General features: G+C 37.2%; 1 protein-coding gene across 1 annotated transcript in view; it reads right to left on the bottom strand.

Annotated features, from left to right (window-relative positions):
• Nucleotides 1-12494, bottom strand: part of LOC149838762 (ubiquitin carboxyl-terminal hydrolase 18-like) — a 39263-nt gene that overhangs the window by 10653 nt on the left and 16116 nt on the right. Inside the window, exons 2-7 of the mRNA XM_090006798.1 lie at nucleotides 11372-11567; nucleotides 11149-11237; nucleotides 10926-11011; nucleotides 10685-10847; nucleotides 10438-10561; nucleotides 7971-8128 (exon numbers count right to left, since the gene is read on the bottom strand). Coding sequence (XP_089862924.1) covers nucleotides 7971-8128; nucleotides 10438-10561; nucleotides 10685-10847; nucleotides 10926-11011; nucleotides 11149-11237; nucleotides 11372-11567 — 816 coding nt within the window. The remainder of the gene's footprint in view (nucleotides 1-7970; nucleotides 8129-10437; nucleotides 10562-10684; nucleotides 10848-10925; nucleotides 11012-11148; nucleotides 11238-11371; nucleotides 11568-12494) is intronic.

Below are 12494 nucleotides of genomic sequence, written 5' to 3'. Positions count from 1 at the left end.
TCGATGAGCAAAATTTTGATCACAAAGTCGGCACAACGGATATGTCCTCTAACACAACTGAAGTTTACTATCCTTGGCTGAATTCAGAACTTTTTGCTACTTTCAATGAAGTTTGTCCTCTAGATTGTATGCAGCAAGAAGAAGAAATGTTTGAGAACACTGGGACATCGGGATCACAGAATGAGGAAGAAGTACCATCGTCAATACCGAGCAGATACAAGGGCATTTTCTATTCTAGACAGAGAACGACAGCATCAAACCCTCTAAATCATGCCTTAGCAGCCGATCCTACTCCCTCCCATGCTCTTGAGGTCAGAAAATCAAATTACATACGACATCCTATTGATAGGTGGGTCAGCTATAATAACTTCTCTTTGGATTTTCAGCTCTTTTTAACTGCCCTCAATAAGGAAGATGAACCCATTATGTACTATCAGGCAGCCACTGCTACCAAATGAGTAGCAGCCATGAATGATGAAATGCAGGCCTTACATGAATGTGGAACCTGGGAAGTTATTCCCAGACCACCTGACAAAAATGATGTTGGATGTAAATGGGTCTACAAAATAAAGTATAAACCAAATGGAACCATTGAACGATACAAGGCAAAACTAGTGGCAAAAGGGTTCACCCAAGAAGCAGGACAAGACTATGACGAGACCTTCAGTCTGGTGGAGAGAATGGAAACAATTCGAATTATTCTTTCCTTGGTTGTTGAACATGGATGGAAGCTGAGTCAGCTCGATGTGAAAAATGCATTCCTGCATGGAGATTTGGAGGAAGTCTATATGGAACAACCCCCTGGATATCAAGAACAAAATTGTAAAATCCATGTGTGCAGGCTAAAGAGCGTTATCTATGGTCTAAAACAAGCATCTCGTTCTTGGTTTTACAGCTTCTCGCTTGAGATTCAAAAACATGAATTTTTGCGTCCTCTACTGGATCACTCATTATTTATTTTTAGAAGTCAGAATGTGACCACTCTGCTATTAATCTATGTTGACGGCATTGCCATCACAGGAAACTCTGAAGCTCACATCAAATAAGTAAAAGACTTACTAGGTCAAAGGTTCAAAATGAAAGATCTTGCTGTCCTGTGCTATTTTCTTGGTGTAAAAGTTGACAACCAGACTCATGGCTTGACGCTCACTCAGCACAAGTATACAGTAGATGTTTTCAGCAAGGCAGGTATGAAAGACTGCAAGCCTCTAAGAACTCCAAGTGTGCTTCACCAAAAACTTAGCACTCATGATGGAGATCTGTGTGAGGATCCCACCAGGTATCGCAGTCTAATAGGGATGTTACAGTATCTGACATTCACTCGTCCTGATATTGTTTATTTGGTCAATCAAGTGTCTCAGTTTATGCATGCACCACGTACTGGACATATGGAAGCAATTAAGAGGATTCTTAGATATCTAAAAGGGACCATTGGGGATGGATTGATATATTCGCCACAGTCGTATGGCAAGGAAGAACATGAACTTACTATATATTGTGATGCAGACTGAGCAGGGAATCCTAATGAACGAAGATCAAAATCAGGATATTGTGTCTTTATTAGAAGAAATTTAGTCTCCTGGAGTAGTAGAAAACAAAAGGCTGTCGCTAGGTCAAGCACTGAGGCTGAGTATAGATCCATGGCTGCCGCTACTGCCGAAGCCACGTGGATCAGGCATCTACTAACCAAACTGGGAGAAAAGACCTCACACTCTATCTTGCTATGTGACAATCAAAGTGCTCTCAACATGTCATTCAATCCAGTACATCACAGCCGTGCTAAGCATATTGAGATCGACCAACACTTTTTAAGACAAAAAGTTGAAGAAAAAAAGATCGAGCCTATGTTTGTCAATACTGAAAGACAAGTTGCAGACATATTTACAAAGGGCTTGACAAAGGATCGTTTTTGGATGCTTAAAGGCAAGTTGTTCATGGTCAAAAACCATGATCAACTTGAGGGGGGGTGAAAAAGTGTATTCTGGGATATTAGGACCCGACCCGGGTCCATTGTATGTATAGGTTTAAGGAGGTTCATGTACAGGTTTATGTTATCTCTTTCGGGTCTGGACATTGCACCAGACTCGGATCCATTGTGCTTTTAAATGTATTAATACAAAGTTTAGGTCACTATTTCATTAGTTGAAATCGTGAGTTTAAGGAGGTTCATGTACAGGTTTATCTTAACATTGCACCAGACCCGGATCCATTGTTCTTTTAAATGTATTAATACAAAGTTTAGGTCACGATTTCATTAGTTGAAATCGTGACAGCCGCAGCCCTCTTTTCTTCTTCTTTTGTTCTCTCTCTCTCTCTTTTCTCAATACAAGTACCAGAGGGGATTCTAACAAAGAAGACAATGACATTGTTATATCATGGATCATGAATAGTGTGCAACCACATATTGCTGATGGTTTCATTTATTATGCTACTGCAAAACAAATGTGGGACAACCTTAGGGATACATACTCTCAACAAACCAATGTAAGTCGTATTCTACAGGTTGAACAGAAAATCTATCAACTTCAGCAGGGAGACCAAACCTTAGCACAGTATTATGCTTTTGTAAAGGTTGCTTTTGAGAGGTTGAATGCTCATAGACCTCTATGTTGTGACAAACAGAGAGTTTATCAAGAACAGACTATGGTTGCACGATTTCTCACAGGTCTGTCAGCAGAATATTCAGTAGCAAAGGTCCAGATGCTGACAAGTTCTAATGTTCCGACTTTGGCTGAAGCATATAATCGACTTAGTAGACTTTCTATGTCATTGTCTCTCTCCAAAACTAAATCCCAGACTTCTGCTCTTTCTGTATCATCTGGTCGTGGACGGAGTACTTTGTTTAACCCGAGAGGGAGAGGTCATGGTCGAGGTATTGTAGGTAGAGGCAGACTTCAATGTACCTATTGTGGCAGGCTTGGTCACTTTGAAGATAGATGTTTTGACAAACATGGTCACCCTCATGTTCCTTTATCCAAGGTTGCTTTTAAAGCTCAGGCTGCCAATGCCAGTGCAAATGTTCTTATAGACTCTTCAAAGGATACCATCACTCTTAGTCGTGCTGAATATGATGAACTAGCTGCTCATCGTCCATCCAGTTCAAGCTCTCCCGTGGCAGATGTTGCATGGTCTGCAGGTGATGGCTTATCTTGCCAAGGTAGTGGATAGATCATTAATTCAGGAGCATATAGACACTTGTGTGAAAACCCTCATAGTGACAAGCAACAATCCCAAAGAGATTTCAGATACAAAGGCTCATCTTCAGGCACATTTTGTTACTAAAGATCTTGGTCCTCTCAGATATTTCTTGGGAATAGAAGTTTCAAGGAACTGTGAGGGTTTGGTATTGTCCCAACGAAAGTATGTTCTAGATTTACTTTAGGAAACGGGAATGCTAGGGGCTAAACCCGCAAGTATTCCTATGAACCTTAAGAGCCATATGTATGATGAGAAATTAGAATCTATAGACCAGAGTTACCGGAAGCGCCTAGGGTAAAGGGGAAGCGCGAAACATCGCGCTTCCGAAGCGTGAGGGAAAGCGTCCCCCTTTTTTGGGAAGCGTGCTTCCCATTTATGGGAAGCGCGCTTCCCCCTCGGTTCCCCATTTTTTCCATTTTTTCGCTTCCCCCTCGCTTCTGGTTCGCTTCCGAGACGGTTCATAATTTTCTTCTAAGTGGTCCCACGCTTCCCCGCTTCCTACATTTTTTAAAGTGCCTCGCTTCCCGCTCCCGCTTCCCGTATCGCTTCCCGCTCCCGCTTCCTCAACTGGCAACTTTGCTATAGACAGTAGTAGCTTTCGTTCTCTCGTTGGCAAATTGTTATATGTGACAGTGACCAGACCTGACATTTCTTTAGCAGTGAGCAAGCAAGATAAGTCAATTTATGGATAAACCTAATAAGGATCACTGGCAAGCAGCTACGATGGTTCTTAGGTATTTGAAAGCCTCTCCAAGAAAAGGGTTGTTGTTCAAACAGAACCCTTCATTAGAAATCATTACTTATTCGGATGCAGACTATGCTGGGTCTCTTAATGACAGAAAGTCGACAACTAGTTTTTGGGTATTTGTGGGAGGAAATCTGATTACTTGGAGAAGCAAAAAGCAGACAGTAGTAGCCCGGTCAAGTACAGAATCAGAATACAGAGCTATGGCACAAATTGTTGTTGAAATGATGTGGATCAAATCAGTTCTAACTGATCTTCAAGTGAAAGTGTCATGTCCTATGGTGATGATGTGTGACAACAAAGCTACTGCTTATATTGTCAATAATCATGTGTTCCATGAGAGAACAAAACATATTGAAGTTGATTATCATTATGAACGAGATTTAGTGTTGACTAGGCACATCTGTACTAAACACATATCCTCTGAAGATCAAGTTGTTGATGTCTTCACCAAGCCTCTTGCTAGTTCAGGTTTCCTTAGATGTTGTGACAAGCCGAGCATGATTGATATCTATGCTCCAGCTTGAGGGGGAGTGGGAAGTGTTGAGGAGTATTAGGCGTGTGCCTACGTTATTTTAAAAAGTAGTAAGGGGTAGTTTGTTAATTTCCATTATTTCTGGGTCTTTATTGTAATTATGTTTATTATGGCTAATCTCTATTTAAAGAAGATTAGACCTAATGTTAATCAATCTTTCTGGGCATCGTATTGCTCTTCATGCCTCACACAACAACTCCATATAACGACTGCACAGAGAGGTTTGTGAAAATTAGGAAACCAAGATCCAGAAAGGTGGAAGCTTCAATTTCTAAACTGAAAAGGAGGTTCCAGAAGTGGTGCCTGTTGAACACATCAACTTCTCACTACAAATAAATACAAGTTGGCACCCATAATCTGTAACTCTGCAACTTGTGCTTCAATATAAGAAAAAAAATCCTCACTCATTTTGGCCACTTGGCATCGTCATGATCACAAATTTAAAGCTGAGTAAAGTTAATCTCAGAAGATATGTTAAAATGCCTCTGGACTTGTACAGATGGGAAAACTGAATAAAAAAAACAAATAAAACACTGAGATGTTGATCCAGAAGAACCTAAGTCACCAGAGACAACAATATGATGAATAATCTCAAGATCTTGCAGAATTTCTTGGAGCTATATCAGTTTCTGAAATTTCAAGGACAAAACAACCAAGTTTTGACTGTGCAACCAAATTCACATCCTTTACATTCTCTTTTAACATTAAAAAAGCAATGATCTTTTAATCAGAGATTGTGTGCCTGGAACATTTTTAATTACATTCGTAGAAATGCAGAGCTTGTGTGCTTGGAACATTTTTAATTACATACGTAGAAATGCAGTGCTTGATGCCAGGAGAAAGATGATGAAAAATGCTGTCTGGGGTATATGTTCATTTTTTTGTGGACGTTTCCTGGATATGCAGTTTGTTTGGAGTATTTTCTGTTAGATCTTGTTATAACTCCCTTCTTCGAGCCACTGCAGCCCCATTCCAAAAGGGGGCTATATTGGGTCACAGACTCACAGTCCAAATCAGAGAGCATCTTTATTTCCCGGCTCTTAGTAGGAGTTCGTATTCAGATCAATTTAAGAGGAATAGTTCTTGAAAATGAAGCATATGTTATTTACATCACAAAGATGAATAATCAGCCTTTCACCTATTTTGGAAATGTTCCTCTTTCAGAATTATCTTCCTTTTGGCATTGGAAGAATGAGAAAACTAGCTGAAGAGAATTGATCCAATACATCAGGCTATTTTTGTTGCATGGATAAGGTTTGGGGCAAAGGCGTAGCTAGGGGGGGCAGGACTGGGCTGTAGCCCAGTCCTGCATCCCGAAACAGTTAATTTTTTTTTTTAAAAGCCCAGCCCTGATTCCATATGAAATAGATTTTTATCCATTTTTTAGCTCAGCCCTGACTGCAGCAAATAGTTTGATTTGTCCATATGAAATAGATTTTTATTAATAATTGTAGCCATTTTTTATTTTATCTCAAAAAAAAATTTGGGGGGCGATGCCCTCGAACCCCCAACTATCACACATTTTTTTTTCTACACCCCCTATTTGTCCCCCCCCCCCTCGCACACGCCCCTGGTTTGGGGTAAAAAAATGGTCCATTCATTGTTTGTCAATGATGAAGAAAATTGGCTTGGTGGTTTATATGGCAACAGGCACTGTCACATTTTATGAAGATGCTGGGAGCAACTGTTAGACTATCCACCATAATATCTGACGTGCTCTTTGATTGCCTGTGGAAGAGTTATGGAAAGGTTAGTACATAGAATGGATTGGTAATGCACGAATTGGTTCAGGTGGAGAGTTGTGATCTAATTTTCATCTAATTCTGATTATTCTGTTTTTCTTTTGCCTTTTTTCTTTTTCTTTTATTTTCTTTTATTTTCTTTTATTTTCTTTACTAACGAAATTTTACTTTCCTTCTAAAAAATGACATGGATACTTCCTCCACTTCCAAAAAAAGAGATTGAATTTCTTGTAACATATGTATATATCTACTTGATAAGGATTCAATTTACATTACTCAAATATCTATAATGATGGAATATATTCCCTTCAAAACAGAAGTCAACAATAAGTATACTAGTTCCAGCAAAAATTTAAAAGAAAAGAAAAAGGTTTTTTTCCTATTGTTGAACAATGTCACAAATCTCGTTATCAGGAAAATCTCCGAGCACAATAAAATCAATTTTTTGGGGGGAAAATATTTGCATAAAAATATATAAATATATAAATATAGCTGTAAATAAATATAAAAATATATAAACATATAAAATAGTGTTTTATCAGCTTAATATCGGAATAAAATGTGATATTTTCAGAATAGGAAATATTCTGAAAATATCACATTTTTGGGGGAATGTGTTGGACTTTGAGGATATATTGCAATATTTTTAGAATATTTCCAATATTTTTAGAATATTCTCGATATTTTTGACAATAAATTTAAGTAAGGTATTTGGTAGGAAAATATCTACAAACTGGTCAGCATTTATCATGGCCCTAGAAAACACAAGATTAACAATATCCAAAGATTCCATGAACTAGTTTCTGGAATATTGCAGCCTAAGTCATCTCGACAGCAATTATCTGTACTTCAAACCTGTCAAAAAGACACGTGGACACAAGGATGTGTGACGCAGGTTTGTCTCGCAAGTTTGAATTTTTCTTTTAAAATAGGACACGAGGGCATGAAATTTTTTAATTGTTTCATCAATTAAAAACTATTTTTGATATTTTAATGTTAAAAATGCATTTTATTGAAATAAAATTTTAAAACAATAAAAAATATTAAAATACTATTAAAATATTGTTTGTATGTGTCAGTGACTCAGTGCCTGTGTCTATGTGTCCCTTTCACGTGTCTTCAGACTCGTGTATTCTCCCACTACCAGTGCCGAAAAATGACGTCCCAGAAAATTTCAGAATAACCCATAAATAGCTGCATAATTTTTTAGCGAAGAAAATGTGAATTTCTGGCATCTCGGGCAAAGGAAAAGAAGACCTACAGAAGAATATGTCTTTTAGCTACTAACCTTCCTCAAAGTGAGGGTGGCACCTTTGGGTGTTCTATTTATATCAATGTTGTCAAAATCGGTCTGAATCAGCTTGAATTGGCCAATTCAGATTGAATCAGCTGATGATTCAAAAAGGGTCGATTCAAATTCATTTTTTTAACATTTTTTATTTTTTAATGGCATGTGTCATCGGATGGTAAAAAGGGGCTGATTCAAGATCAATTCGATTTGAGTCAATTCTTTCATTTTTTTAAGAAACAGATTAACCTAGTGAACCGATTTTAACAACACTGATTTATATTACCAAGCCCTATTATGGAGAGTAAACAAATAAGATTAAAATATAAAGAAATTACAGCATGCCATTAATAAGTGAACACAAAATAAATAAAAGAATAAAAGAAATTAAGAAGCTGCACTATAGCAGACGTCCTAACAGAAAAATGTTCTAAGCAGTAATAAAGAAAAATTCATGCATACCCATCACATTTGTACATATTTTCTCCATCAAGCCATTCCTTAACAGTAAACTGTTCAAGACATTCTTCCAGAGATTCAGCATCTCCTTGAATTTCAACAGTCAAATCCATCATGTTCTCATATCGATTTGAGACCTTATTGCATCTTAAGCATGTAACCTGTATATAGAACAAGTTACATTAGATGCTTTAAGCCATATAAATAGCAAGGAACTTAGGAAAAAACAGATTTTGTATTCAAAAAAAAAAATTGAATTTCATTAACTGTAACAAGAAAAGCAGTGATACCAACACAAAGATAATGGTAAACTGTGGCATATGTGACAATTAAAATGAAAGAAGGCATCAGTCAACACCAACAACTGACAAGCAGCAGAATGATCAATAATGTCATCAGTTAATGGCAAGTGATGAGCAGAATAAATCTCAAATAACAAACTCATTACTTCCATCAGATTTAAAAAAAAAATGTCCTAACTTATCTGAAAGGATTGCAGTCACATATGTAGGAGGTAATTCAATTAGACCATGCAATGCGTAGAAAACCCAATTCACTAATAATAAGTTGGTGTTGTCATTCAGCAAGTCAAACATCAATGTAAGAGATGCCCAATCAAGAGTGTGAATTTTGGGTGCATCACTAAATCTGGTGGCATAATCTCTGAATGTCAAAGCAAACAGCAATAATACGCTACAAAGGCCAACTAAATTAAGATCCACCAACAAGCTTATTGTAGACGGGACATAATCTAAAACTACAACTGCAAGCATGATTGGGAATTTCTCATTAAATTACATATTAGAAATTATAGATATTATGCAAAGTGGTGTCATAAAAATCATGACAAAGAGCGTATCAACTAGCTTTTAGTATATAAATATTCTATGTACATATGAAAATTGGGCCCATTCTAGATTGATAAATTTATTCATGCCTTTGTGCATACCATCCACCTCTATTATCAAAGTGCAGAATGAAGCAGGGGAGATTCCCTAGTTTTGTTCTTTCCAGATAAATATGTACAGAGGGTATCAAATACAATCCACAAATATGGCATATATATATAGGTAAACCATGTCCGAGAAATATTCACCATCCATAAAAAAAGTGGGTCCTGCAAACTCAAGAATGAAAGAGTTAAATTTAAAAACAACTCCCAATATGCCGAGAGTATCATGCTCAAATATATATATATATATATATATATATATATATATATATAAAATCTTTATTTATTTATTTATATAGATATAGAAACTAGGAGATACGTAAGAAGGTAGACGTTGCACCCATTGAAAATAAGATGAGAGAGACCCGTTTACGGTGGTTTGGACATATTCGGCGAAGGCCTAATGATGCTCCAGTTAGAAGGATGGAGAAATGGGAAAATATATTAGTTAAAAGAGGTCGGGGTAGGCCTAGGAAGACATGGATGGAGGTGATAGGAAAGGATATGAATGCTTTGAACCTCACCAAGGACATGGCATTGGATAGAAATGATTGGAGGAGAAGGATTCATGTGGAAGACCCATAATGATTTTCTTTTTTGGTTCATATCGCTGACCCCAATTATTTTGGGATGAAGGCGTAGTTGTTGTTGTTGTTGTATAGATATAGAAACTATACATCATAAGCTTCCAAAGAGAACAATAGGAAACTTGAATCACTTCATTCTGATGTTAGACTAAAGAGTTATGCTCAAAGTAATCCATAAAAAGCAAAAAGTCTAGAATAGTATTCGACTTTGACAAATTACAAGGAGATTTCAATTGGAAACTTGCACTTTATTATCTAACAATCATAGAGTATCAAAATGATCTTCAAAGATGACATAAAAATATGAACATATGCCCTAACATGACCTCCAGGTCCTCCAGTAATGGAGGATAAATTACAAGATAACCACTTAGGAAGAGATTTTGCCCAGCCTTTTCTTGAGGTAAAGAAGCCAAGCACAAAGGCCACGCAATCCTACTGTAACAGTAGTGATCGAGATTCTCAATTTCTCTAGTCTCCAAAACCAGCTTGCTCCACCATAACCCCAAAAATGAGCCCCTGTTGATAATTATATTCTTGCATATGGACTCTCAGAATCAGCTCCACCATGAGTTACCACTAGAATACATGGATTATACACTTTAGGCATTAAAGCAAGTCATACTAGTTTTTTACTCAGCTAAGTTTAGTCCCAAACCAAGTTATACTAGTTTTTTGTCCAGTTAGGGACCAATCTGATCCAACTCAGCAGAGTCTCAAGTTGGATGAACAAGGCCAACTATGCTCCAAGCTTCACAGGAAAAAGCATAAGAGTAAGCATGAGAAAAAGAGATTTTATCCTTCTGTTTAATATGTGCAATCTGTAATTATTATATGCATATAAAGAATGAAGAACTGCTATGTGAAAGGAATATAAGTTATAAATTAGTCCTGAAAACATTCGACGTTATGACGCAAACAGAATGCACACCTGAGATTGGAGATGGCCACCAAATATGTGATGGATAAGAGTAGTCTCTTGACTGCTTGGTTCAATAACTTTTTCTCCCCCAAACTGATCAAGGCAAACCGATTGCATTGTATCAATTGCAAATCTGGAACATATAACTTAATCACAACACTGAACTGAAACTTCCATCCAGTCTAAGATGATAGATAAGGGGAACATAATATAGTGAAAAGTAATTAGGAAATTCCAGTCCAATCAAGAAGCAAACCGCATAAACTCATGAGCATCCTCCTGTTTCCAGTATCCAAGTTTGCCACCAAGTTTAGGAATGTGAGAAAGGATATTGATCGGTGAAAAAGGGTGCAAGCTCTGTCTTACTCGATGTATATGAATTTGAAGTTCACATAAGAAACACCAATCATTCCGACTGCCTGGAGATTACCAAAAGGTGAAATAAAGTTAACAAGTTTAAAGCCATAATGAAAACATGAACCAGGAGTAGACGTTACATTCTTTAGAATGATCTCCTTCCACTAAGTAGGCAATCAGCGGTCGAGTTGATGCAAGGCATTGTAGAACCACATTTGCAAAACAACTGCACAAGGTAAGCAATTCAAAAAGACTACCAACTACCAACTACCAAGAACCAAAGTTATTTAAAAAACAGTCACATCAGAAACAAGCATAAGCACCAAACATGAGATGATTAGAAGTAGATAATGCTGCAGCAACCTGTTACCACAGTTTAGAAGTCCACAAGGTGGCAATCCTGGTTTGTCCCAATTAAAAAGCTCCACAAATTCATCATATGGAAAAAGAACCTGTGCATCAAAAGAGCACAATGAGATTACTATTGACATTCCCCAAGGAAGCAATTAATCCAATGTTTCAGAGAGAAATAAATAGTAACATATTGTCCACTTTATTTTTAGGTCACAAAGAACTGATTATTCACCTTCCTTGGCCGCAGTGGAACCTTGCAGATTCCATGGGCAGGCAACAATGAATCAGCATTATGATCCTCCATCTTTCTAATAGGTTTATTTTTTCCAAAGGCAGCATCCATCAAGTTTGTGCCATTCTGAGCCCTAAATTGCTTGCACTTGTCTTTATGTCCTGCATTCCAATCCTCTGTCTGGCAACTAGGAGAGCTAAAAAAAACAGAAAGACAATGTGAGCTTTTTACTAACAAGATTATTAAGCATAATTTTGGTTCAACAAGAAATGGTGATATCAGAAACCACAAGAAAATGAGCACCCAATAAAATATGCGTGTCATAAACCAAAAATTAAATCTAAATATTAAATATTATTAAAAGAATACCAGCATGACAGAACATTAGGTTGACCAGTTATTGGTTTTTAAGCAGAAACAAAAGCCAACGTAATGAAAGACCAATTCAGTTGCGTCACTCACTGGGAAGTTCCAACAAAACCAAGTACATAATATCATATTTGCTTCCTATAGCTTATACTGGGAATAGGACTAGAAACATTACCAAGAAACAAAGAATGTATATCAGCACATCTTAGCAACATACATACAGCAAATTGTACAGTAAGTCCAGCTTGTCCATGTAGTGAAGAGAGACAGTACTTAAGCCACTCAGAAGACCCATATTTGAACGCCAAAATAAGTTCCCATATGACAATAAAGGTTATCTTATTGATGATATTGATATTGATGATAGAGACTATATCGAGATATGGAGTTGCTATGTAGGTATAACAGTCCTTGCACAGATGGTTGAGTTGCTTTTAACTCAAGTTAGAAAAAAAATGTCTGAACCTTTAACCAGCAATAGCCAGGCTTGACTAGAAATTGGTGGTCTGGAACCATCTCTAGTTGGCCAAACAATATCCCACTACCCCACCGATTTGCAGAGCCTAATACATTTAGAAAATTCCCAATAAACACAACATAACCCGTACATAATACACTCAAGTAAGCATGTGTCTGTGTGTTTGCAGTTGCTAATGTCCATCATTTCTAGTTAACATTAACAGGTTCGGTAGATCCCTTTTACCCCCAAAACTTTTTTGAAATATCATTGTGGTGCCTAGGGCTCAAAACTGAT

This window comes from Nuphar pumila, chromosome 5, assembly GCF_984573655.1.
Source record: "Nuphar pumila chromosome 5, dmNupPumi1.hap1.1, whole genome shotgun sequence".
Lineage (NCBI taxonomy): Eukaryota > Viridiplantae > Streptophyta > Magnoliopsida > Nymphaeales > Nymphaeaceae > Nuphar > Nuphar pumila.
Note: the sequence above shows the minus strand (reverse complement) of the source record. Positions and strands in the feature narration are given on the sequence as shown.